General features: G+C 47.0%; 1 protein-coding gene across 1 annotated transcript; it reads right to left on the bottom strand.

Moving 5' to 3' along the window:
- Positions 1 to 8,766: 8,766 nt before the first annotated feature.
- On the bottom strand, positions 8,767 to 11,156 carry LOC103627458 (proteasome subunit alpha type-2). The gene is made up of 6 exons (XM_020537767.2): positions 11,063 to 11,156; positions 10,010 to 10,079; positions 9,728 to 9,813; positions 9,451 to 9,513; positions 9,301 to 9,366; positions 8,767 to 9,049 (listed from the first exon to the last, which is right to left on the bottom strand). Exons 1-6 carry the CDS (start codon positions 11,134 to 11,136, stop codon positions 9,001 to 9,003), a joined length of 408 nt encoding a protein of 135 aa, XP_020393356.1. The 5' UTR covers positions 11,137 to 11,156; the 3' UTR covers positions 8,767 to 9,000.
- Between the last annotated feature and the right edge of the window lie 782 nt (positions 11,157 to 11,938).

Raw genomic sequence — 11,938 nt, 5'->3', positions numbered from 1 at the left:
CTCAGGTCCAGACCCACCATATTCATTCCCACCTTCCGCGGTCGAAGCCGCCAAAAATTCAGTAGTAGCGGTTGCGTGCGCAGGCCCAAAATCTTGAACCTGCGCAGCAACCAAAATTCAGCACAACATCCAAAAATTCCCCAACCCTAAACACCCACTACGCCACCTGCGAAGGCCCTGCCGCTGCGGGAGCCTCCGCCGTTGGCTCCGCCGCTGCTTCCGCCACCACCGCCGCGGGATCTTCAGCGCTCGGCACAGCAGCTGCGGGGGCATCAGGCGCGCCTTCGGCCACCTTTGGGGGCAGGTCTTCGCCGGCCGCAGTAGATGTGGAGGCGCCTGGCGCGTCTTCCGCGGTCTCTGGGGTTGGTCCCAGGGCGACTCCAGTCGCGGCCTCCGCAGGGCTCGGCTCCGGGTCAGGCAGCGCGCTGTTCAGCGCCCCGAAGTCGTCCACCCGCTCGCCGCGCTCCGCCTAAGACAAAACACACAAAAATTCAGCAAACACACGCACAGACCACATCCAGCAAACGCCGAACAAACAACAACGTTACCTGAGCCCTCGCAGCCTCGGCCCGCTCCCTGACCACCTCACGACCGTACAGACCCCACATCCGGTCATAGAGGGCCCCGGCGGATTCCTTCACCACGGGGTCTTCGACCTTATAGATATCTTGCCCAAAATCATCATCTGCCTGGTCGAAGGCCTCAAAGTGCCGGCACCCTTCGTGAGAGAGTGCGTTCATCGCCCCCTCGCAGGTGACCAGGGAGGTGAATGACATTAACCCCCCCAAGACAGCGGGGAGTTCCTGCAGCTCCTCCTGCACCCATTCCAGGCAGCGAAGCCCGGGCTCTCGCTCAGGCACCTCGAACTCACCGGTCCGCGCACCCAGCTCACGGTATGTATCCATGAGCTGTGTGCGCGTCCGTTCGGCCTCCGCGCGTATCGCGGCTTCGGCCCCCCTCGCGTGGCTCTCCAGGGAAGTGAGCCGCTCCTGCAGCTGGCCGGCGAGCTCCTTGGCAATATTGCCTTCCGCCCGCGCCAACTTGGCCTCTGCCTGCGCAGCTTGCTCTTTGGCGATGGCTTCGTTGGCCTCCCTCCTCTCCCCCGCCAGCTGCCGCCGGAGGTCAGCCTTCTCCTTCTCCAGGGCGGCCACCTTGTCCGCCAGTTTACGGCACTTGCTGTCGGAGGCCGATTTCTCACGGACAGCTTCAGCATGTTGCGTCCGAAGTCTCTCGACTTCGGCAGACAAAGCTGCCGTAAGGGCCCCCGACGCAGTACGGCTGGTGAAGTCAGCCACCTGCAGAGCACACGTAAGGCCATTGCCGTAAAAAAAAAGGGGGGGGAAGAGTATAGCTCAGCGGACCTGACTCAGCGCCTCCGTCGCCTGACTCAGCGCCTCCGTCACTCCCTTCAGCCGGCGGGTCGCCACGCCCGCCTCATCCCTGACCAGCGCGAGGGCCGACACCTCGCCTCCGGCGCCAAGCGCCTCGCCCCTCGCCTTCGGCACCATGGCGGCCGTCGCGATCGCCGCGCCAGGCGCAACTATAGCAAGCTGGCCCTCGTCCGGCCCTGCAACGCGTCAACAAATTAATAAAAATAAAAAAAACAATAATAGGCCAGCGACTCACCACCGAGATAGTCGTCCACAGTAATATCGGTGCCGAAGTCGGCAACACGTTTGCCCGCCAATGGCAGCGCTCGGGCCGCCTTCGAAGCCTCCGCCACTCCGCTAGCCGGCGGCACCACCTTCGTTGGCTTGGAGCCTCCGGCGCCCGCCGTTGCCTCCGGCGCCTTGCTAGGTGCAGAAGCGCCCGCCTTCGCCGCCAGCGGCGGCTTACCTCCACCGGAGGCCACAGCCTTCGCAGTTCCCCGCTGCCTTTTCGGCTGAGCTTCGTGAATCCTGACTGTCGCCTGGCGTTTTTGCGCCGCCCCTTGGCGATCCTTGTCCATCACTGTCCACACAACAGCACCGATATTTCGCCCGTAAGGAAAAACTCTCCACTGATGAACCATACGAGATGTAAAACAGTCCTCCTCAGCCGCGCAGGGGATAGGAACATTTCTAGGCCAGCAACCCCCGGTAACCCTCAGCATCCGAGCCGAAGACTCCCGGAGCTCGGGCGAAGACATCCTTTCCCCCGGGGCCGCACACGTCCTCATTAACTCTCTAGCAAAACTATCAGACACCCCAAGTCCTCCCATCGCAGTACCTAATTTTCTCTTTTTTGAGGAGGGGGCGGCCGCCAGCGCAGGGTCGCCTCCAGTCTCCACCGCCGGTTTCTTCCCACGGCGGTCCGCTTCGTCTTGACCAGGATAGCCGCCGTACGGCAATTGATTTAATTCGAAGACCCTGTTCAAACGGTCATTTGACCCGCGGATATCAAAGCTGCGCTGGCCTTCCGTCCTCGGCACGTAACGTCCCACGAGCCGCACCGCCAAGTCCTCCGCATCACGCACAAAGGCGGTCGGGTCACGATTTTGCAAATTCAGTGCGAAGGCCGGACTTCGCACCTCCCTTCCTCCGTGAAAAGGCATCTGGCGAGGGCATACTTCGCCCAGCGCCCAGCCGTGCGCCAAGGGCCAGACCCCGTACGCCACGAACTCTTCAACTAAATCACGCCCACTGCTCTGACCGGCGGCGCACCGAAGGGCCCCTTCGTCTGCATCCTCTTCTGCCACTTCAAAAGGCGGATACGCAGAGTAATAATGAGAGCACATCTCAGACACGGGGAGTCCCTCATGGTCTTCGACAGTACCCTCAGCAACGTAAAACCAAAATTCATTCCAACTGCCCCACTTGTTGCGGGCGCACGGAACCAACTCCACTACTGGCATTGTGGTCTTGCCGGTCTTCAGCGTGAATGTGCATGACCCGAACTGGGCAACCCCGTCCCCAACCATCCTCTTCTGCCAATGCAAACAATAATTCTTCGCAAAAACTTCAACCGACGGCTGCCCGCCATACGAAGTCGTCGCCCAGACATACTTCGCCAGTGCCACCATGGCATTCGGTGTCAGCTGATGTATTTGAACATTGAATCTACGCAGGACTTCGCCAACAAACCGGTGCGCAGGCAAGCGGAGACCGGCGGCGAAGAACGCCTCGAAAACGACCAACTCACCCTCCGGCTCGGGGACTTCCTCCGTCCCCGGAGCACGAGCAACTCCGCCGCCAAAGTAGCCCAACCGCTGCATATCTTCAACGCGGGCTGACGTCATCCGTGACACACCAAAATCAACAGAGTCGCCGGCGCGCAACTCCTCCACCATCACGCTACTCAACGTCTCCTCAGACGAGGCGGCGGCTGGCGGCGTGGTGTCGGAGGAAGAAGAAGAGGACGGCATTGCTACGTACCGTCGGCGGCGGCGGGCGGTCTGCTTCACTCGAGCCAGAACTCCGGCGAGCAAAAGGAGCAGCGGAAGAAGAGGAGCAGCAAGACGGCGAGCGACTAGGGTTTTTACGGAGCGCGGAAGGCAAAGTTCAAACAGCGCCGACCCCCGCCCCCTTTTATAGGCAGGGCGCGGCTCTTCGGGAAACCCGCAATCCGAAAGGGCGCGACGCTTCGGGGAACCCGCAATCCAACAGTACGTCGTCCATCAACGGTCACATCAAAAACCCCCGCGGAACCACTTCGAGCGAGGGCAGCGTCTCCGCCATCTAGCGACGTCTTCGGCACCAGGTGACTCTGTCGAACTGGTCCCTCGGAGGGCAAATGTTGGGGCGAAGGCAGAGACGCCACCCTCCGCTCGAGGCCTCCGCCGCGGTGGCTGGTCTGACAGTGACAAAGCGGGCAGGAACACCCTTCGCTCCATTCGGCACTTTGACGAAGGCCTGCGGCGAAGCCTTCCCGCGGCGCGGCCTCGTTCAGTCCTGAGGCCCACGCGTGATCTGGCCCATTGTAACGGGCCCTGCGTGGCCGCCTTTGTGTTACGGGCCTAATTTGTAAAGGCATACTTGTAATTACAGCCTGTAACCCTGCTTTATGGGAATATTCTGGGGATAAACCAGGTGTCTGAGGGCACATGCGTCCTTAACACAAGGCGCTGGGCACTCAGATACCTATAAATACCCCCGCACAGTGCCCGTGAGAGGCTAGATTAACAGAGCTATTGCCCCCGAGCATGTAACCCTGTTGTCATCACTGTTCACCCTTGTTGGCCTCTTTGCTGCTGAGAGCAAGTTCCAACACTCGTCCATTGGGGCGCCACAACGTGGAAGTGGGCAAGTGTTATACTTGACCGAACCACGGGATAAAACACCGTGTCTCTTGTGCTGCTTTCCTCTGTGATTGTCTTGTTTGCAAGAGCTCGCTTCATAGCAACTTGATTAACTCGCACTAACACTTTTATAATCAAGTTTGTGGCTATTTAGTGTTTTGATTTTACAGGATCACCTATTCACCCCCCCTCTAGGTGCTTTTAAGGATGTGATTTAGAGGATATTATTGGAGAGGAAGGAGATATAGAGGATGAAATCTTTTAGAGGAGACTGTAAAAGGCAAATATAGATGATAAATATAGAGGACGTTGCTGAAGACAACCTTAGCCAAGCTCCACGCTATAGCTTGCTGGTCCTCTTGATCCTTCACTGACCAATGCAGTTTCTTGATCCTTCATCGACCAATAAAGTTTTTCAAACATGGCATGCTTTGCTATCATTATTGTGGGTTCTTGTATCAAGTGTGCACAAAAACATATTTATGTTCTAACAATTAATTATCCACTACATGCGTTTTTTTGTTTTGCCAAAACGTCACACTTTATGCCACATTTTTTTAAAAAAAACTGCTTAACCATGTTGGATATTTGTGAATAACTTTCGTACATCCTTCACTACAAAAAATCTTTGCCACTTATATTAGCATTTTTTTTGTTTTCAATTGCAATTGAATGCAAGCTAAAGTTTTCCCTCAACTCTATAAAGCATAAAACAATTTTTAATATTCTATTGTTTGTGCTGGGAACCCTGAATAGAAAAAAGGTTAATACACAAATAATAATCCTGATATCACTTTTATAATTATGGTTTTACATTACTTTTTGCCCTTTCCTCCCACGTATTTAACTCCAAAAGACTAAGCTAATAACTCCTCTCATCTCCCTACAATATGGACATTTTATTGTTCCGTTGGTTACATTATTGCAATTAGAAAAATATCTTGGAGTACAATTAAGTGTTGCAGGCTAAAATTTTACCACAACTCTATGATGCATGAAATATTTTATGGTAATCTATTGTTTATGCTTGTAACTCTAAATAGAAAATAAAAAGTTTAACAAAGAAATACGAATCCTAATGTCGCTTTTACAATTATGGTTTTTTCATTACTTTTTGCCCTTTCCTCCCACGTATTTAACTCCAAAAAGACTGCAAGTTAATAACCCTCTCATGTCTCTACCACATGGACATTTTATTGTTCTGTTGGTCACACTACTGCAATTAGAAAAATATCTTTGAATACAATTATGTGTCTAAAACTTAGTTCCATATTCCAATAATATTTTTATTATATAATAGTTACTTTGTGTTCACATGAAAATACCTACAAAATCTTTTACGTGTTTAAAATCTTCTCTGTTTTCTTATGGATCGCAACATAGTTGCTTTCTGAAAGCTTGGTTTTCCTTCCCTACAAACAAACAGTCTCTTATATTTACAATATGTTTGTAACCTCATAAGCTTTCGTATACGACCTAAAAAACAACTTATTACAAATAAGTGCACAATTCTTCCCTTTCTACTAGGGAAATAATATAGTTACATAAAACCGCGGAAACAAGTCGCCATCATCGGATCGATAAACGAGTGGTGTCGCAGAAAAATAAGGAACTACATAACTGTGTTGACATGGATTCCGATGAACATATTGCAAATAGGAAGAAAAGAAAACATAGTAAGTATTCTTTCTTCTTTTTTGGAAATGAAATCACTTATTACTTTCGTATATAACTATGTACCTTATCCACTTAATAAATCATTTTAAAAATTAACAAGTTCGTCTGTATTGTTTTCACCACCAATAATCAATGCTACGTACAGAAGCAAGGCAAAATCACAGACGTTTGTTAAACCAACAACATATTGCTAAAAGAGGTAAGTACTAAATATTTACATGTACAATTGAAAGCATATATTTAACCACACATATTTTATCTAACAAATAATGATAGCTTCCTGTAAACACAGGTCTACCTTACCAAACAACAAAACCTTTACGCTGTGGTCACTTTACTAAGGAATATATACAGGCACTTAAAGGTAAAATATTAAAAATATGTGTTGTTGATGTATAAAAATTATACATCAACAAAAATTATTCTACGACTCATCAATGCGAGATACCTCACGCTGCTAACCTTCTTCGTCTTTTTTGTTATGAGTGATCTATTTTCGATGGCTGTATGTTCTTATCAAAATCGATCATATTATGGAACCCTTGACTACGAGCGCCATCACTGTAAAGTTATATTTTGACGCTATATATACATCCTATGTTTATACACTAAAATATTGTAAAAACATAAAATAACATCGTTTTACAACTATTTGGCCTAAACTTCGTTTTTTGCTGGCTTTTTTAATTTTCCTACCGTACGACTAGAAATAGCAATCGCACGGTTAGAACACAAGTATATGGTTTAAAATCCATAACTATAAGACAAAATTCAATCCATACCCATAGTTATATACGTTCGTAGGTATAGATTTGTACTCATGTCAGATACTCATCGAGTAACAGTTATGGATATTGTATATCTATACTATGAAAAATGTATTAATGAATAACTTATTATATTCATACTCATACATGTGGATAACAAATTATACCACATATGTGCCCGATAAATAATTATTCATTCCCCATAGATAACAAATTTAAACTGTTAAAAAAATGTGCACACAAAAATTTCGAATGCCCATTTTTCAAATCCTGGGTCCGCCCCGATGGCTTTGAGAATGAGATAGGGCGTCTGATCCAATCAAGCCTAAGGACGAGAAAAAGAAAAATGAAAGTTGAGGAAAAAAAGATAAAGGGAGACAACCACTTGAATCGAAATGATCCGTGTGCCCAATCAAGTATCCAAAGGGTTGCTATTGCTAATTGAATGTCAAAATCAACGACGTTAGACATATTGATGTCTCGTTCTGGCATTGACCTGTCTTAAGGAATAAAGAGGCACTGAATTCTCTTGCACAAGCGCATCAGATTGTGACAACTTAGCACACGCCGAAAGTAAATTAGTTGGATAGCGAACTTGATTGTTTGTAGCCACGAAATCCAAGCACTTCAGCAAATCTGCAATGGTAGTTGCTAGTGTGAATCCCAATTATTCGCAGATAGACGACAATAAACACTGGTGTAAGGAAAATGGACCCCAGGCCTTTTGGCTAATTGAGTTTTGGTGTTTGATGATTAACACAACCTGTGGACTAATATGTTTGCTAGTGTTTATAATTATAGTTCACAGGATGCGAAGAGAATTGGACCAAGGCAATGAGGATGCAACACCTCAAAAGAAGACATAAAAAGGTGCATAGGAGTCCAATACTCAAGAACAAAAGAAGCCCGAAGAAATCAGCAAAGAAACCCAAAGAGCGGGCTGTCAGCCAGCGCCTGGTGGCGCACCGGATAGCGCTGTCCGGTGTGCACCGGACTGTCTGCGTAGAGAGGCCACAGACAGGCGCTCTCTGGCTGTAGCACCGGTCTGTCCGGTGGAGCACCGGACTGTCCGGTGTGCACCGGACAGACGGCAACGGTCGGATCCAACGGTCGACTGCTACAGGCGCCAACGGTCGGCTGACGTGGCATGCACCGGACACTGCACAGTGGCTGTCCGGTGGTGCACCGTACTGTCCGGTGCACCCGACGATAGAAAGCTGCTGCTTTCTGTCCAACGGCTAGTTTGGGGATTGGAGGCTATAAATACCACCCCAACCGGCCATTCTCAAGTGTGGGAGCCCAAGCAACATACCAAGGCATATAGTGCACATTTCCAAGAGCTCAAACACCCAAGTGCTTAATAGAATCACTCGGTGATTAGCGTAGGTGCTTTGCGAAGTGCTTAGGTTAGTTAGACCGCTTTAGCGCTTGCTCTAGGTGATCCCTATATTGTTGAGTGAGTTTAGATAAACCTCACAACCCCTCGGCTCTTGCGTGAGTCGTTGTAATTGTACCGAGTGGGGCGAGAGTCTTGCGAGACCGTGACAACCGTGTTTGTGTCACGGCCGCCACCGTGTACCGGAGGGAATGAGGCCCGCGGTGTTTCGGCCGGAAGCTCGATAGTGGAGACTGCGGGGAGAGTCCGAGAGGAGCCGGAAGCGGAGCACCACCTGCGCGTGTAGAAGGCCCGCAGCTCTCTACGGAGTTACTCGACCGTGGTGCTTGGCCCTCGCGTGGGCTTCCCTTTGCGTAGGGGCACCAACGAGGATTAGTCGGGACCTTGCGTGGTTCTGGATACCTCGGTAAAAATACCGGCGTCATCCACGAGAGTTTGCTTATCTACTTTGCTCTTTAAGTTTCCGCATTTATATTAAGCATTTAAGTTTCAATCTTGTATTCATACTTATTTAGTGTAGATTGAAACTTAGCCTTTGCGGTAGAGATAGCAACACTTAGACAAAACCTAGTTTGCACATTCTAGTTTGATTATTTGCATAGGTTTTGCTCTAGGGATTTAATTGTGGCCTAGTTTAGTAAAAGTTTTAGAAGTCCTAATTCACTCCCCCCCCTCTTAGGCATCACCCGTTTCCTACAACTGGGTATCGATACTGTCCGCAAGAACGTGCATCACATAAACAAGTTGCAAAGTATGTCAAATACATCATCCATCCTACGTTATCTCATTGTCTACAGTATGCGTTGAGGAGGGTTCAAATGTAACCACCACATGGCGCTGGAGCAAATCAGTTTACAGAGTAATAAAACCAAGACAATCTTCAGGTTGGCTGCTCATAAGTGACACTGCTATTGTTGTCCGAACTAGTATCATCAACAGACAGCTTACTCCACCTCTTCCAAGAAATCCTTGATCTCTGCTGGGCTTAAAACTCTGTATTTTGTATGGAAAAACTGTTAGTTCTCAGCAAACCATTTGAATGTAGCAAGGACTTTCTAATATCGCATAGCTCCAGGTTTGCAAAAACAACAAATAAACACAAACATTTCCCCTACAGCTAGAGAGGCACAAGTTGTTAGCAAACCCTAAAGAAACAGATTCTTCGTATAGTCAGGGAGCAATGAGCGATGCAGTAATTTTGAACCATATAAATATGGCAGTAAGATTGAGTCTCTGTAACTTACTTGAACTCACGATCAGCTCGAATAATTCCGATTTCAATGTTGTTGGAGGAAATTTGCCCCTCATATCTGCAAGTCCAAGATCCGGAACCAATTATTAACTATTTAGGATATTTCTAAACTAAGCAAGTACAACAGGGATGCGAGCGATACCCTTCTTTCAAAGTCAAAATTGCAGTGTGGATGGCATCATCAAGCTCCATATCTTCTGTGTATCTACAATGAAACCATACAAATATAACATGTGAAATCAGAGGGAAAGGATGAACAATTATAGCACACATGCTCCTTACATTAATCACTGATGAGGTAGATAAAATCAACTGGAATTTATTTACAATCGGATGAAAGAATATTATCAGCAGTACTATGTCACAACTCAAAACAGTGTCTAGATCAAGTGCACAACATTAATACATTGAGGCTGTACCTCTTTTCAAGAAACGTCTTTGCATTGGACACATTTTTTCCCATGGCTGATGCCTTCCAGGAGAAGTATGATCCTGAGGGATCAACCTGAAGAAATTGGCAACAATGTCAGTTGTCCTGAGTTTATGAAGGTACATCCTACAGTATCATGGTGATTGTTAGCACAAAAGTACACATTATTCACTTTCTAAGTACTACTTGTGATCATCTCTTGTAAAGCAATAAGCAGTTTTCTTTGGAAGGTTAATAAACAGGTTTCTATCTTGTAGCTTCTTCAGTATACCTGATACAACTGCGGGCCATTGTCATCATACCCAGCAATCAACAGTGATACTCCAAATGGTCTCACACCACTGATACAAGCAAGGATAACAAGTAAAACTCATTAGCATATACCTATCTCAAGCTTTCACTAATCACCTTAACACCCCAAACAATAGAGGCTAGTACATGTTTTTGACCGGATGGTGTATATCCTAGCAATCTCTATTAGTTTAGCTTTTTGGTCAAGCCATCATGATGACGTAAAGTGGATCGATAAATGGAAATAGCTACTAAATGTTATAGATATAGTGCATATTTTATGTATGAAGCTGATTGACTTGCTTGGCAACTAAATAAAATTTAACCCTCAATATCACGAATTAATTGTAAATCAATAACTGGATTGCACACAGGAATACTGTAGGATCTCTAGGAGTGATCGCAATACATTTAAGTAATGTACAAATAAGGGACTAAAACAGCTAAAGCAAACAATGCTACTCCAAGTGTATACTTTGAGTCTTTGACTATCAAAATTTTTATTAAATGCATATTAATAGAAGGGTAGACCGTGCAGTGATGAGAACTGTCTCACTGAGTCACTAGGTTGTGGGTTCGAAACAGCCTCTCCGTATTTGCGACAAAAAGGCTTGCTCGGTTTACCCCTTCACTAGACCCCACTCATGTGGGAGAGTCCAACACTTGATCTACTCTTTGTTATGAGACTGTCTCACTGAGTCACTAGGTTGTGGGTTCGAAACAGACTCTCCGTATTTGCGAGAAAAAGGCTTGCTCGGTTTACCTCTTCAATAGACCCCACTCATGTGGGAGCCTCCGACACTTGGTCTACTCTTTTTTTATATTATAAGCAGCTAAAACAATACATTGTTATTCCAAGGGTATACTTTGAATTTAAAAAATTAATAAATGCATATAGTATTATGAGCATGCAGATGGTCCCATAAATATGAATATCAACTTAAGTTTTTATGAATAATAATAAATTAGGCAGTGCATGCCATTATTTTATGCACAAATAGGCAAATAGAAATAACTAAGTCTAGTTACATACCCTGACTGTGTGAACTCCTGCATGACAGCAGCAGTCTCTCGTACAAGCTGTGTTACAGGTATATGTTCCTGCATTTGGAAATGAAACAATAATTTAAAACACACTTTGCTACCTGACAGCGAGGTTGCAGCAGGGAATACATTTTTAAATTACAAATTCACTTCAATAGCGTTTTTAACATATGAGAAATTTTATAACTATCCAAAAAGATACAAAGAGGCTTCCTTGAAAATCGTTGGGGTGTAACCTTCTTAGCGACGCGCCATATCGGAACCCGGGTATGATGTTAAATGAGCAAGGGTCGGGCCGTCACCCCTTAAGTGACGCGTCGTCTCTTGATCTAGAGCCGGTGATAAGTGAGCAAGGATCGGGTCGTCGCATCCTTAGTAGCGCGCTACATCGGTGCCCGGGTGTAGTGGAAAATGAGCAGGGGTCTTTGCATCTTCCTCGGCGGGTGCGAAGGGTAAGGAAGCTAGTCGAGCCAACTAGGGTCCGTGTAGGCAGTTGGAACGTAGGTTCCTTAACAGGTAAGTTACGAGAAATAGTCGACGTTGCAGTGAGGAGACGGGTAAATATTTTATACGTTCAAGAGACCAAGTGGAAAGGACAGAAGGCGAAGGAAGTGGAAGGTACAGGCTTCAAGTTGTGGTACACGGGGACTGCAGCAAACAAGAATGGAGTAGGTGTCTTGATCGACAAGAGCCTTAAAGATGGGGTAGTAGATGTTAAGAGGCTAGGAGATAGAATCATCCTAGTCAAACTGGTCATTGGGGACTTGGTTCTCAATGTTATCAGCGCGCATGCTCCTCAAGTAGGCCTTAATGAGAACTCAAAGAGGGAGTTCTGGGAAGGCCTGGAGGACATAGTTAGTAGTGT

Source organism: Zea mays, chromosome 5 (assembly GCF_902167145.1).
Source record: "Zea mays cultivar B73 chromosome 5, Zm-B73-REFERENCE-NAM-5.0, whole genome shotgun sequence".
NCBI classification, from domain to species: domain Eukaryota; kingdom Viridiplantae; phylum Streptophyta; class Magnoliopsida; order Poales; family Poaceae; genus Zea; species Zea mays.
Note: the sequence above shows the minus strand (reverse complement) of the source record. Positions and strands in the feature narration are given on the sequence as shown.